We start from the raw sequence: 15264 nt of genomic DNA, 5'->3' as shown, positions 1-15264 counted from the left end.
TGACCCTTTGAAAAGCCAGCTCTCGACAGCATAAACATTTAATAAGAAGTTTGTCTGACAAATGGAGATTTTAGCTATTAATTTTCTTATCTTTTATAATAGACAATGTTTCCAGGTAAGTTTTCTCTTTTCTTCTTCTTTTTTATGTACACAAATTAGTTGTTTTGCCTGCTTGTGTATCTGTGTATGAGCATTGAATCCCTGAAACTGGAGTTACAGACAGTATTAAGCTGCTATGTGGGTGCTGGAAATTGAACCTGGGTCATTGAGAAGAGCAGTCAAAGCTCTCCAGCCTCCATATATATATAACCTTAAGTAAGGTATAAAACACTTGGTATATCCCACACTAGCATGAGAAAATGAGAATTAAAACAAAACATGATCAGTATCTAACAATACCATTTCTGCCTTTACGCAGTGTTGAAAAATAACTATGAACATTTAAAAGGGGGCATGGTTAAGGAGTTTTGCTAATAAGCGTAATCATTAAGCTCATTACACCAAATGTGCAGAAAACAACTTTCTGAGTTATAACTTCTTGAAAGCACTTGTAACGGGAGGTCCAATCAACAGTACTTGAGAGTAGTTAGCTCTTACTCTTGTCTACTAGGGGCAAAAGGAAAAAAGGAGTGAGAACATATTATAAAGATGGTTAAGCATCTTTTATGGACAAAATGGAAACAAATAGAAATATTATATATAATCTTCCTATCATAACCTCAACAAGTACTAATAATGCTATTAATGGCTATCTTTTGAGGGGATGTGGTGTGGGGGGAGTGGGCCTCAGGGTACTAGTGGTTAAGAGAAGGGTTTTTTGTTGTTGTTGTTGTTGTTTTTAATGCTACCCAGGCTGGTCTAGGACTCACTTTGTACCAGAGAATGATCATCCTACCTTGCCCTCCAAGTGCTGGGATCTCAAACATACATGAAGTCTGGTTTCATTTTACTATCTATAAAATATTTAAAGAATCTAGGCATGGCAGCTCATACCTTTAACCCCAGCACACCTGGGAGGCAGAGGCAGCAGATCTGTGAATTCTATGGCAGCCTCATCTACATGGTAAAACTTAGTTAAAAATAAATGTCAAAAGAATCTAACTGAATAGGCAACACACGGTATACTCTTATTTGGGACACAATATATGTATGCACTTGCTAGCATCAACTCTATTAAGACGTGAACATTATTAACTTACTGGAGAAGAAAAAAATACATGTAGGAATCGCTTTAACCGGATCTCTCTGCTGACAGCATCTTTTTCACTTTTAGATGTCAAGTATAGCAACAGCTGTTTCACAAACCCACTATGTTGGATTTCAAATGATGAAACATCTGACTCGGAGACTATGCTACGGATTTCTACAAGGCACTCAGCTCCACCATCCACCTGAAAGAGTGGAAAAGAGGGTTCTATACTGATTTAAACAGTATAATTTATATTTCCCCAAATGGAATCAAAATATATTCTCAATTATTTTAAAAAATAAACACTGGCGGGTTATGAACCTGACAGGAAAGATGTGCCCACTGGTACAATAGTGGCTTGACCAGGCCTGGGCTGATTCTCTGCTGAGATCTGAAGCCCACTCCATAAAAGGGAATTCATTTCTAGTACTATAAATCTGGTTAAAATTCAATGAAGGTCAAAAGTCTTATTACTGTTGTTTGTTAAATGGCCAGTGTCAAACTAAATAACCAGATCAGTGTTGGTTCCAGTGTTGATCAGAGAAAGTTGTAACAAGAAATGATATGCAGTCATAACTGCTTAAGTGCTGAGAAAAATATCCTTTTACCATTAAGCCCAAAGCAGAACATCTATTACCACTCCTTAAAGGCTCAGGGAACATCACAGAAAAGGTATCTCATGATCAGAAACAGGTAGTTTTCCATTTAACCAATGCAGCTTTCTATTTAGGGATTAAAAAATATAAGACTACAAAACTCAAAACAAAGGGGCTAACAAAAAATTGCGTCATTATGTTCAGCAAAATAGGACATGCTATCTCTACTACGCAGAATATATTTAAAAACAAAAATAAACACAGAAGCAGAACAAGGACTACTTCAGAACCAGAAGAAACAGGGAACAAGAAAGGAGAATGGGAGGGGAATTTGAATACAAAGTACATAATGTACATATATGAACATGTCATGATAAAGAAGATAACTTTATAATATTAATATTTTAATAATTTTCTCAAATTAGAGCAAGGCTATTTTAGAAAGCCAGATTAAAAATAATGAAACATGCTGTGGCTTTAGGTTAATGCATATTTATGAAACAGCTTAGGAAACCAGAACGGAAATTACAAAAAGTACATAAAAACAAAATTAGGTGAAAGGGCCAGATAAAGCTCAAGCCTTTCCAAGTAAATGCTATGAGTCCACAGGTGAAGATAGTTAGGAGAATTCAGAAGATATTCTTGAAAAGTCGTCTGAAATTATCATGTGTCAATAAATAGGGGATACAAAGAATGCAAAGCAATGGCAAGTTAAGGGTAAAGAAGCAGAAGAAATTAGTTATAGAAACCAATGTTTCTAGCCAGGCGTTGGTGGCGCACGCCTTTAATCCCAGCACTCGGGAGGCAGAGGCAGGTGGATCTCTGTGAGTTTGAGGCCAGGCTGGACCGATAGCCTCCAAAACAATACAGAGAAACCCTGTCTCGTAAAAACCAAAAAAGAAAAAAGAAAAAAAGAAAAAGAAACCAATGTTTCCACAAATATCACCCAACTATCTACCAGCAAACAAGATGCACTGCACACAGTACCTGGAGGTTGAGTTGTTCAGTTGCAGCACAAAGTCTCTGAAGTACATTCAAGGCAGGGTTGCTTCCATCCATGTTCTCAGAACTAAAATAACGCTCAACAAATTTATGTGCCTGCTCCTTAATCCAACCTTTAATTTTTTCTCTACAAGAAAGAAAAGGAGATATTAATGTCTCCATGTAGATAAAATTCTACACTGGAAGTTAGATTAGGGACCTATAAGATATTTCAGCAGGTTAAGGTGCTTGCCACAATGACCCAAGTTCAATCCCTAGGATTCATTCACATGGTGGAGGGAACCCACTTCTACAAGTTGTTTTCCACAAGGACTGAGATACACATACAGATATAAAGGAAATAAAATTATAGCTATTATTAAAAACAACTAACAGATCAATTAAAACACTTATGTATTGGCCTATGATCATTACTGTAATTCAGATTAAGAAAATTTAGCTTCAAGCCGGGCGTTGGTGGCGCACGCCTTTAATCCCAGCACTCGGGAGGCAGAGGCAGGCGGATCTCTGTGAGTTCGAGGCCAGCCTGGTCTACTGAGTGAGTTCCAGGGCAGCCTCCAAAACAATACAGAGAAACCCTGTCTCGAAAAACCAAAAAAAAAACAAAAACAAAACAAAAAAAAAAAAAACCAAAAAAAGAAAATTTAGCTTCATTCTGAAAACAAGCTAAGATGTATTTATAGAACTGTGTAGATACTTAGAATATATTTCAGGTCATCACTTAAAGAGTGACAAGATGTTATAATTTTCAAAGTGTTTATATCCAAATAAAAATCTATATAATAATTGACTAAAGCAGATATAACTACATGGTCCATCACTGTTCCCTAAAGAGATGAGGTGAAGATATACCAGAAACATGTGACCAGGCTGTCTATAAACTTTAAAAATACATTTGTTTAATTATTCTTTATAACTAATTCAGAGAATCAGCCACTGGGAAAATATCTTATTTAAAGTACTCTACATTAAGTACCTCCCAAGAAAGGCATTGCCATGTGACTCATTTGTTGAGCGTTATTTTAGTTCTGAGAACATGTCAGAAATTAATATCTGACATAGATCCAAGTACTTTTTTAAAAAGCAGCTGCTCTCAGCTACAAATCTTCAAATTCCATTAAGTAGGTAGAAAAATGTCATTAAAATGTATAAACAGAAAATACAAGCATAATTCAGTAAAAGGTTCCATGTAGAACAAAAGTAACTAGAGTTATCAGATGGCTAAAATATTGCTACGGTTTTTATATGCAGGGGATAGAGTTGAAACCACAGTCTTAACCTATATATCCTAATAAGGATCTAACTTATCTTTGAATTGAGAACAAAATGAACCAAGTTCTTGTATCAATTCCATGTGATGAATGTACTCAACACAATCATACTGAGACCTTTCACACTGAAGAACTCCCAATCCCAATCCCAGCACAAACCTCACCTATTATTGGATATGGTGTCTTTTGAGGCTGCCCGAGCAAGACCACTAACTCCTGCAGATCGTGTAGGCTCGATGTTGTTGCTGTTGGACTGTGCACTTAACCTTCCCCATGTTTTTGGATTCAAGCTTGCCAGAAAGGAAGATTTAGGTGACTGAGTTGTGGTGGGGCTTTTAGCTATAAAGAGAAAAGAATTACATTCAAGTCATTTCAACAAAACTGAAGAAAAATTTAAAAATTCAAAGTCTTGTTATAGGAATTAAAAGCACAAAATCATGAGGAAATTTATTTTATCATCTCCTCCTCCATCTCCCACCAATTCACCAGGGTACTCACCCTGATTGTCTACTTTGTCATCATCTCTTGGAGGCGAATACTTTGGCCTTCTTGGCCCTCGTTTTGGCAGTCGTTTTCTCTTGAGGACATCACTTAATCGACTGTTGCATGGAAAAACAGTGGATGAGGTTAGCAATTACCACTGAAGAACCCAGGTAAGAGAGTAGAGATGGTAACATGAACACACAAATAAATGACTTTTTAAATTTTATTTATTTTATGCACATTGGTGTTTTGCCATCCATGTTGAGTCCCCTTGAACTGGAATTACAGACAGCTATGAGCTGTCATGTGGGTGCTAGAAATTGAACCTAGGTCCTGTGGAAGAGCAATCAGTACTCTTAACCCTTGAGCCATCTCTCCAGTCCAAATAAATGATTTTTTTTTAAATTAAGTAAAATCTTCTAGTTTTCAATTGATCTGTGGCTCAAATAACATTTAAATAATTCAAATGATTTTTTTATTGGAAAAAGAATCCTAGATTCTGGTAATTCTATAAAATAAACATATTTAGTATATTCAAATACACAACCAAGAAAAACAGATCTTCAGAAAAGAAATATGCTGTAACAACTTGTAAAAGGAAAAATGAAGAATATTTCACTTGGAGGGCAACAGTTAAAAGCATTTGTTGTTCTTTTCCAGCAACTGGGGTCTGTTCCCAGAAACCACATGGAGGCTCACAACCTTATTCTAGGTCATCTGATGTTTTTCTCTAGCTTCTGAAGGTACCTGAAGATTTATGACACACAAACATATACTAAGCCACATACATAAGCAGGAGCAATGCTGTAAGGCCTAGTCTACACAGTGAGTTCCGGATGAGCCGGTGTTACATATAAACATTTAAAACTTGGATATGGAACAACCTTAAAACAAAGTATTTCAAAAGAAAAACTTTCTTTGGAATAATGAACTACTAAAACTTATTGATAAGTACATTTCAGACAAGGCTATACAGAGAAACTCTCTCTCCACCACCCCTAACACAAAAGAAATAAAGACTACATTTTCTGAGCTATCTCACAGCATCCTGAAACTCATGGAGCACCTAAAGACATCTCAGTAATCAAGGGAACACTTTATAGTAAAACTCTGTAATAATTTAAGGTTAAGGTAGAAGGGTATATGGGAAACAAGCAAGCACAACAGCATCATAGGTAGAAAAGTACAAAGTCCAACAGGCTCAAAGCCTATTTCAGAAATTTGGCCAATTAACATAATGAAAAGCATAAACTCACCCACTTTCCTGAATTAGCAACCAGCCCAAGACAGACTTTTTACTTGACCTCAAGTACACTGTGGCAGCAAAAGTAATTCTTCCTTCAAACAATCTAGCTAGATGTACAAGTCAATGGTTCTTCAAGATATACAAAATTTTAGGATCCCAGTGAGAATATTTTACCAATACATATTCTACAGGATCTAGAAAAATGACTTCACGGGTAAAAGCATTAGCTTTGATTCCTAACAGACACTTGACTTACATGGCAGCTCACAACCATCCGTAACCTAGTCTCAAAAGGTTGGATGTCCTCTACTGCACACATGCAAGCAAAAACACCCATATACACATAATAAAAATAATAAAACAAAACCTTTAAGATATATTGTACAATTGGGCTGGAGAGTTGGCTCAGAGGCTAAGAGCACTGGCTGCTCTTCTAGAGGTTCTGAGTTCCATTCCCAGCAACCACATGGTGGCTTCACAACCATCTACACGCCAGAACACAGTATACATAAGAAATAAATCTTAAAAAAAAATTAAAAAGATATATTGCACAGCAAAAGGAAAAACATGTATGATATGTTGGATACAATTTAAATTTCAGAACTGAATGTGGCTTATTATATACAACTCAGATGGCAACATTCTAGTTTCTAATATAAAAAAATAAAACCGCTTAAATGTGTGATCTTCTAATTAAAAACAATTAAAAACAAAAACTTGAAGTTGCTCAACATCCTGCAAAACAGTAGAACAACTACAAATGACTTTAAAACTACCACTTATTTAGTTTTAAGAAATAGCCATGTACCTGGGAATTAAAGCTAATGAGAAGTCAGGTTTAGCTACCTTGCCTATAGTTTCTAATTTTGTATTGTTTACTCCATCAATACCTTGCTATCACAACAGTACATATGCAGTAATACAAAGTAATTATAAAATTATGGAATTAAAAACAAAGCCTTAAGCTACTCTACTGTACATGTAAACAAACGTAACATATCAGCACCTTACTTCATTTGGGTTCCAAAGTGAATAATGTGCATATATCTCATGTAACGGCAAAACAGGACACAGCAAAGTAGCTTTCCTAAAGTTATTTTCTTTCCATTCCAAAGAACAGAAAAGCTGAGAAAATACTTCAGTGGTAGAGGTAATTGATAAAGCTGCACATTCAATCCACAAAGAAGTCCACTCTCAGTCAGGTATTTCACTCTCAGTAGGCATCTTGGTATCAACAGAGATAACAACAAAGCACTTTAAGAACCACAACAAAACTCACCCTTGAGGGCTCAGGTCCAGAGAATCATCTCGGCTATGCTGCAAACTGGGTGACCCCAGATCAGCAGAGGCATTGGTTGCACCTGTGGCTGTCCCACTGTTGACTGGTGGTGTGGATCCCAGGGATCCTGACCCATTTGTACACGCCTTTGGTGGACTTGTCAACAAAGACTCTGATTCTGCTAAATGTTTTACTTGATGCATGACACCTGTAACATTAAGAACAAAAAGAGGTCAGTTTAATCTGGAGTCAAGAACACCACCCACCACTACAAAATTCCTAAATGTTAATCCTGATAAACTAGAGAAAGTCAGGAAGGTGGGTGAGCAAAGGAGGAAAGGAAAGGCCCAAGTTTTCATCTTGACTCCATCAGAAAAAATAAAATTCAGGGGGCTGGAGAGATGGCTCAGAGGTTAACAGTACGGGTTTGAGTTCAATTCTCAGTGCTCACATGGTGGCTCACAACCATCTCACAATGAGATCTGGGGCCCTCTTCTGGCACGCAGGCATAAATGCAGGTAGAACACTACAATCTTTTAAAAAAAATTTTTAAAGGGTATTTGTATTGTCTGCTACACAAAGCAGAAAATATCCATTTTATAAACAACAGTAAATCTAAGAAACACAGCACACATCAAAATATAACCAGAAAGGGAAGAGATATAAGTAGTCAATTAGTTTCAAAAACTACAAGGAGAACATATTATCAGAGTAAGGAGAACTGAAGAGTCTCTACTGTGATAGGAGATACACAGTCACAGATATCAAAGAAAGCCTGCAGACAAAATTATGTATAGTTGCACAAACATTTTTCAGGGATCCTAATCTTCCATTAGATTATTTTTGTTTTACTTTGCTTAGGGTGATTTGTTTGTTGTGATGGGCTCTATGTAACGCCAGCTTCTTGCAATTTTCTTTATAGACCAGGGTGGCCTCAAACTAACAGAAATTCACCTACCTCTGTTTCCTGAGTGCTGGGATTAAAAGCAGGCCCTACTTTTTTTTGTTTGTTTGTTTTTGTTTTTTTGTTTGTTTGTTTGTTTTTACGAGACAGGGTTTCTCTGTATTGTTTTGGAGGCTATCGGTCCAGCCAGGCCTCGAACTCACAGAGATCCACCTGCCTCTGCCTCCCGAGTGCTGGGATTAAAGGCGTGCGCCACTACCGCCCGGTCTACATTCTTTTTAAAAAGGGGGGTTGAGGTGGGGGAAGAGCCAGTTTATACTTCAGGCACTTGCTACAAAAGTATGTTTTAGGCCAGGATATGCTACATATGAGGACAAAGTAAAAGGAAAGACAAAAGAACTTAGGAGACAACGAAGAATGATACATTTCCTAAGGATCCCATTGAGTAATGATGAGCATTGAGTAATGATGAGTTCATAAAACAGAAATACAACCGAGCATTGGAGGCGCATGCCTTTAATCCTAGTATTCGGGAGGCAGAGGCAGGCAAATCTCTGAGATCGAGGACAGCCTGGTCTACAGAGTAAGTTCCAGGACAGCCTCCAAAACAGTACAGAGAAACCCTGTCTAGAAAAAGAAAAGAAAACAAAACAAAACAAAACAAAAAAACAGAAATACAGCAAGCTAGAGTACACTATAGCTCAATCTGGAAGAAAAACAAGACCTTCAGGAAGAAGTTAACATTTAAACTTTAGTCTTTTATGAGCAGTATGGCCTAGCTATACACACCATTATGTATATGCCACAAATACTTGAGGGTAGAAAAAAGCATCTGATGGTACAGCATTCTCTAAGCTTAACAAAACTCACTTGACATGGGATGGAGATGAAAGTGGGCAAGTAGATCTCATTTACTTCTAAACCAGAAAATTTGGTGTGGCCCCCACAGCTACCTGACTTATAGTAACAGTCAACTTTGGGTAATGGAAAAATAATGCTTTGTCTTTAACACTGTTCCTTTTGTTGTTTTTTTTTTTTAAGAATGTTGCTTGTTGAACAAAGCAAATTGTATTTACTTAGAGATAGTATCTCACTATGTAGCTCTTGGGCTAGAAATCAAGAGATCTACCCTTCCTTTGGATTTAAGATATACTCCACCATGCCCAAAGGTAACCTTAAATGGTTAAAACTTCCTCCTACTTTGTTCTTATTCTACACTGGCCTATCTATAATTTTCAAAACAAGGAAAAGTTAAAAACCCAATATAAGAAATGTTGACTCTAGCCATGCCTTGTTCAGTCATCATCAGAAGCTTCCTCCTAGCCTGGTGGTGGTGATGGCCGTCTTTAACCAGCACCCAGGAGACAGGAGGTAGATGGAATACTGAGTTTGAGGCCAGCCTGGTTTACAGAGAGAAATTCCAGGACAGCCAGGGCTATATAGATAAACCCCCGCCAAAGAAAACAACAACAAAAAGGAAATTTCCTCCTGCAACAGATGGTGATAAATACAGAAACTGACAGGCAGACATTATACAAATATTGAGAGACTTTGGATCACTTAGACTGAATGGGATGTCTCCATGAAATCCTCCACACTCAGGGCTTAGGAAGTCATGTAGAAGGGGTGATGGAAATAATTTAAAAGCCAGAGAGTGGAGGACACCAAAGAACGAAGGCTCTGTAAACGACACATACAAACCAGAGGCTGAGGCAGCATGCACAAGCCTGTATGGGTCTCCACCACATGGAGTCCTAGAGCTGAAAGAAGCGGACACATGCTGCCATCTTTTAACACTCTAACCCAGAAGCTTTTTCCAACCAAGAACCACTTTAAAATGATAATTTAGTATTTTCCAAGGGAGTCTCACTTTGGAAACAAACAACTCCTAAGGAAATGCTACAGACCCAGAACTAAACAGCATCTTTGGAGGTTCATCTCAATGTCATTGTCAGGGATCTTCCTACACACGCACGCACGCACGCACGCACACACGCGCACACACACACACACACACACACACACACACACACACACACACACACACACACACACACACGTTTTATTTATACACTTTTCTTCTTTCTTTTTACCCTACAGATCCTTTCTATATACATTATGGCTTTCACATTAGTGTTTTTATGGGATTCCCAAGTGTATGAACAAGTGGGTCTCTACATCTGTATGTTCTTGTGCCTTTTGCTTGGCTCTTTCCTTCTGTTTGTTTCATCCTCTCCTGATGTGCTAGTTTTTATCTTATTATATTTTATTAGATTATTATTCCTTAGAACCCTGTTTGTTTCCTAATGAAAGATAGAAAGGATCTGGATGGGAGGGGAAGTGGAAAGGAAGGGAGGGTAAACAATAATCAGGATATATTTATGTGAGAAAAAAATTTATATCCAGTAAAAGGAAAAATAAAAGCCATCAAGGGCTGGAGAGATGGCTCAGTGAGTAAGAGTACTCACTGCTATTCCAGAGGTCCTGAGTTCAATTCCCAGAATCCACATGAAAGCCCACAACTATCTATTAAATCCAATTCCAGAGAATCTGATGCCCTCTTGTGTCATGTACATTCTCAACCAAGATAAAACAATTTCTGAACTTTCTGATCTACTTCTACGATGCACTGCGACCTTTTCAAGTAATTATTATAGATTGACATATACTACCTGTACTAAAACTTGAACACATATGGGGGGTGGGAGGGGATATCACTTAAAATGACTAACAGCCATCAGTGACAGTGAATCTCAATCATCATGTACTTACCACACAATACACATATTACACATGAAACACATGTGAACAGTTGATACTTTCCTTGTAGACACTAAACAGATCACATTAATTCTAGCTAGACTAACTTACTCATCAAAAATGGAAAAGCCATTATAGGTGATAGTGGCACAAATCTTAAACCCCAGCACTCAGGACAGAGGCAAGCAGATCTCTGAGTTCGAGAAGAGCCTGGTTTACTACCAAGCAAGTTCTAGGATAGCCAGGACTACACAGAGAAACCCTGTCTCAGGGAGACGGTGGGGAGGTATGGAGCCTTTACCTTCTCTTCTGAAGTAAACACTAAATATATCAGGTAACTTTTGCATTAAGATTTCTGCCATCTGAAGTGCTCCAACTACTATCTTCAGGTCTTGGCTTGACAGCATGGAAGCAATGTGACTAGAAAACAAAGCATTTATGTATGAATTGTCTAAAGTTGATTACTTTTGACCATACTACTTAATATTAATGGACAAAATTCCATTCTATTGCAACAATTATAATTTTATTAAATTCAGTTAGATTTTTAAAACTAACATTAAAATAGACATTCAAAATGATTCCCAACATTCCAAACTTTACTTCATATTTTCTGTACTATAATTTGGAAATTTCTAAGATTACTTTAGATTTAAATTTCTAAAACACTTTTGCCATTTTCATGAACAAACCTGGAAACAGCATGATTTTTCAGAACATCCTTCAGAAGTTCAGCATCAGCAAAATAAATTATCCTAAGAATTGCTCTAAGGCACTTATGTCTGACCGCAGGTCCTGCTGAAGAGCTGTACACTTCATAGAGAACCCCGAATAAGGTCTTAATGAAAGACTTAGCCAGTTCCGGATCTTCTTTCATTAGCTGTGCTCGAGCATCATCCTTCTTTAACTCTGAGTATCCACCTGTTGTTTAAAAAAATGTACAGCCCTGAAGTGACTGATCAACTACTAGAGAGCCCAGTGAAACCAAGTATTCAGCCATGCAACTACTATGAAATACTGTGTAAATGTTTCTCATTATAAAACAAACATTAACTTATCTAATAGGAGCATTAAGGGACTACTGCCCTGACCATTCTCAACAGCTAAAAGCATCACTGCACTAAGTATACCTCTTCTTTGTACTAAAGCATAGTCTAAGTAAGAAGCACTAGGGAAATTTCAATCAATATTAACCCACTAAAATACAGGCGAAAAAAGTATAAAAAAATGGAGTTATTACTCAGATAAAAGTTGATTTTTCTATTTTGTTCACAAAGAATATGTCTATGAACAAGGGTTTGGCCAACTATGGTTACACATCTTGCCCTTTACCCATAAAGTACATTTGTTTACATTTTATAATATGCCAGCTTTGAGACTACAATAGTATAAAATAGTGCAAAGGTTGTATAACCTATGAAGCTTCCAACATTTACTACCCAGTCCTTTTCTGGTGTGGTGGGGTGGGCAGGATCAAATGAACACCTGCATTAGTTCTAACAGGCATCCCATCAAATAAAAAAAAAAAAAAATGGGAAAAACATCGCTCATGTAGCAATACTGGCTCATTAATAGTTGAGGCACAGGTTTTAGTGAAATATATCACCATTATTAAACTATCTTACCCTCCCCACTAAGGATACTCAATGAAACTATTATTATGTAAAGAGAAATTATTAAAGGTTCCATCAAGAAGGTAAAGGTGCCTGACAACAAGGCTGAGGACTGGAACCTACATAGAAGAAGAGAAATGGCTCATTCAAGTTACTTTGACTTCCACGTGCATGTTGTAGAACATGTATGCTAACACAACATACTTCAAAATCAATGTTAAATAGATCTCAACAGTGCATCTCTACTTGACTCAAAGGATACTTACTAGTGTTAGTATTGGCTAAGGGGTTAGGTTTTCTCTGAATGGCACGTGCTGTTCCCGTATCCTCATTGATTTGCTGCATAGAATTAAAATCAATAGTATAAACTCGTCCCAGAGTGGACAAGCTTATCTCATCCTCACCGACCTGATGGGCTGCCTGAGAGTAAAGAGAGAGAGATCTTGAATACAAACATGTAGAATTTCATTACCTTAAGCACAGCAGGGACCCTCCACACATGCTACTTTATATATCTATTTTATCTGGCTGGCAAACTGACAGAATGTGGAAATTTAAATACTGTTGATGACAAAACTCATTGGTTTAACAAATCATTTACATCATTTTATATTGAACCAAACCATGAGCTCCAGGCAAATACCCAGTGACATAACATAATTGGCATGAAGACTCCCTTTATATGTTGTAATCAATTGTATAGTGAAAGAAATTTTACATATATACTTAGAACTGGTTGTTAGACAGAAAAAAATTATCTAATCAATCTCTAGTAACCTATTAAAATACTCCTTTAAGCCTAATACCTTAAATAATTTTCCTGAGGTAAACAGGACAACCTCACTTTTACATGCTGTTCTAAGACTGTAAGGAACACAACTAAAACTTAAGATTAATAACCACAATGCAGACATTATACATAAGAGACTATTTTTTTTTAATTTCAGACACCCTAGAGAAGCTGAAAAATATGCTATACATGGTGGATGCACACTTGGAATCCCAGCATTCAGGAGATTAAGTCAGGTCTCCAGGTTCAAAGACAGCTTAGGCTATATTATAGCAATATCTTATCACTTTAATAACAAACAAAAAATACTCTTAATACAAAGACCAGCCTAAACTGAGACTCCTAGACAGAATGGAATAGAGAGTGAACTAATAGCAAATGTAATTATCAGGACAATGCTAAAAAGAAAAACACTTAAATTTAGGAATTAAGAATACTAGCAGTTGTAGCAAAAGGGACCAGTCAACAATGGGCTTTCATAAAAGCATAAGCTGGTTCTGAATTCTTTTTTGTTTGTTTGTTTTGCGGGAGGGGGGGTTGTTTTTTTTTCCAGACAGGGTTTCTCTGTATTGTTTTGAAGGCTGTCCTGGAACTCGCTCTGTAGACCAGGCTGGCCTCGAACTCCCAGAGATCCACCTGCCCCTGCCTCCCAAGTGCTGGGATTAAAAGCGTGCATCACCAACACCCGGCTTGGCGCCGGCTTGGTTCTGAATTCTGAGTTCCTTTATAAGGACTCCTGACTTTAGAAACTGACCGCAGTAAAATATCTTGAAAGAACAGCTTTATAAGAGGAATGAAGATGGTTGCAACTCAAACACTGCATTAAATTTAGAAGAATTGTGCTAGCAGAAAAGGTACAGCCCTTCGAGTACTGCAATGCTTTTCCTGCACCAAATCTTTTTTTATTCCAGTGAATACAACCATCAGATGAACAGAAATCACACAGGAACTGTGTGATGATTTATCATTAACATTTTGGTATATTCCTCCACTGTATTATTCATTTTCTTCTCTTGATAACAACTTAACAAAGGTTCCATCATTTTGAACACCGCTTTCATTTATTCATTAAAATCTATTTCACTAACCCTGAATTATATACTAATCTATTTAAAACAGTTTTAGTATTCACTGAGGCAGGTATTTAACTTGTTTTCACTTTTTTCCCCATTCAGTATAAAAAGCACACAATGGGAGATTTCTTCTGGGCTGAAATAGTAGACCTGCTTTGAAACATAGTCTAACCCTCCAGTGTTTCCTTTTGGAAACAAAACTATGGGACAAAGAACTTAGATTACTTGCTCCAAGCCAAGCAGGTAGTTAGCAGCAGAAGCAGGACTAGAACATCATGTTTTCTGACCTCAACAGAATGAGGACCTTCTTTCTCAGGAGACAAAATGAGAGAATCTTAAGTTAATTCAAAACTGAGCACACTAAGCACACACAACCACCTCCCCATTCCACCCCTACACCCACTCTCCACAAAAATAGGCATATTTAAATGGTACAATGAAACTACTACCTCAATGATCCGGCTGTCAATCCTGTTATAGGGATGCCAGAGGCCTCGGTCATCCCGCCACTGCCAGATTGCACCATCTGTGTTCTGTGCATTCCCCTTCTTCAACATGGTATCTACTGCAAAAATGCCTTCTTTAGGTAAGCATGGCATAAGTTCACTGAAAATAAAAAGTGCAATCATTTTAATAAGGAACTTTCTGCACCATCTGTAGGTGTTAAGACTCTCAAGGAAAATAATGCCATTTTTACCAAATCAGAGATGTCAGTTCATACAGTTCTTGAGGACTTCGTGGAACAAGATCAATCTGCTCTTGACAACTTCCATTGGAGGCACCACACAGGAGGAAGTGAAGTGTTTCTGCAATATCTGTAAAGCCAACAACAACAACAAAAAACATAAGCCTATTAGACTAGATGTAGTAATTTACTTAAAAGGCAATCATTCCTTAGAGTGGCGCAAAAATTTGAATTATTTACTCATAAAGGAACTAAATATGGAAACTGCAAAAATATAAACCAATTTTACGTGTAAAAAGAGCAGCAGAAGAAAATTGAGTAGATTTTAACCATTTCTTTCTATGGTGAGTACACTTCCTCTAGCTTACCCATA

The 15264-nt window shown here is 37.3% G+C and overlaps 1 protein-coding gene across 12 annotated transcripts in view; it reads right to left on the bottom strand.

Moving 5' to 3' along the window:
• Trip12 (thyroid hormone receptor interactor 12) overlaps positions 1 to 15264 on the bottom strand; it is a 108018-nt gene that overhangs the window by 23001 nt on the left and 69753 nt on the right. For 7 of the 12 annotated variants that reach the window (XM_040753171.1, XM_040753169.1, XM_040753174.1 and 4 more), the window contains 10 exons: positions 14904 to 15021; positions 14653 to 14812; positions 12610 to 12763; positions 11423 to 11651; positions 11032 to 11150; positions 7067 to 7274; positions 4557 to 4657; positions 4223 to 4397; positions 2773 to 2914; positions 1200 to 1391 (listed from right to left, as the gene is read on the bottom strand). In XM_040753171.1, coding sequence (XP_040609105.1) covers positions 1200 to 1391; positions 2773 to 2914; positions 4223 to 4397; positions 4557 to 4657; positions 7067 to 7274; positions 11032 to 11150; positions 11423 to 11651; positions 12610 to 12763; positions 14653 to 14812; positions 14904 to 15021 — 1598 coding nt within the window. The remainder of the gene's footprint in view (positions 1 to 1199; positions 1392 to 2772; positions 2915 to 4222; positions 4398 to 4556; positions 4658 to 7066; positions 7275 to 11031; positions 11151 to 11422; positions 11652 to 12609; positions 12764 to 14652; positions 14813 to 14903; positions 15022 to 15264) is intronic. The other 5 variants (XM_040753173.1, XM_040753175.1, XM_040753177.1 and 2 more) reach the window with 1 other exon arrangement.

Source organism: Mesocricetus auratus, unplaced genomic scaffold, assembly GCF_017639785.1.
Source record: "Mesocricetus auratus isolate SY011 unplaced genomic scaffold, BCM_Maur_2.0 Super-Scaffold_100010, whole genome shotgun sequence".
Taxonomy (NCBI): domain Eukaryota; kingdom Metazoa; phylum Chordata; class Mammalia; order Rodentia; family Cricetidae; genus Mesocricetus; species Mesocricetus auratus.
Note: the sequence above shows the minus strand (reverse complement) of the source record. Positions and strands in the feature narration are given on the sequence as shown.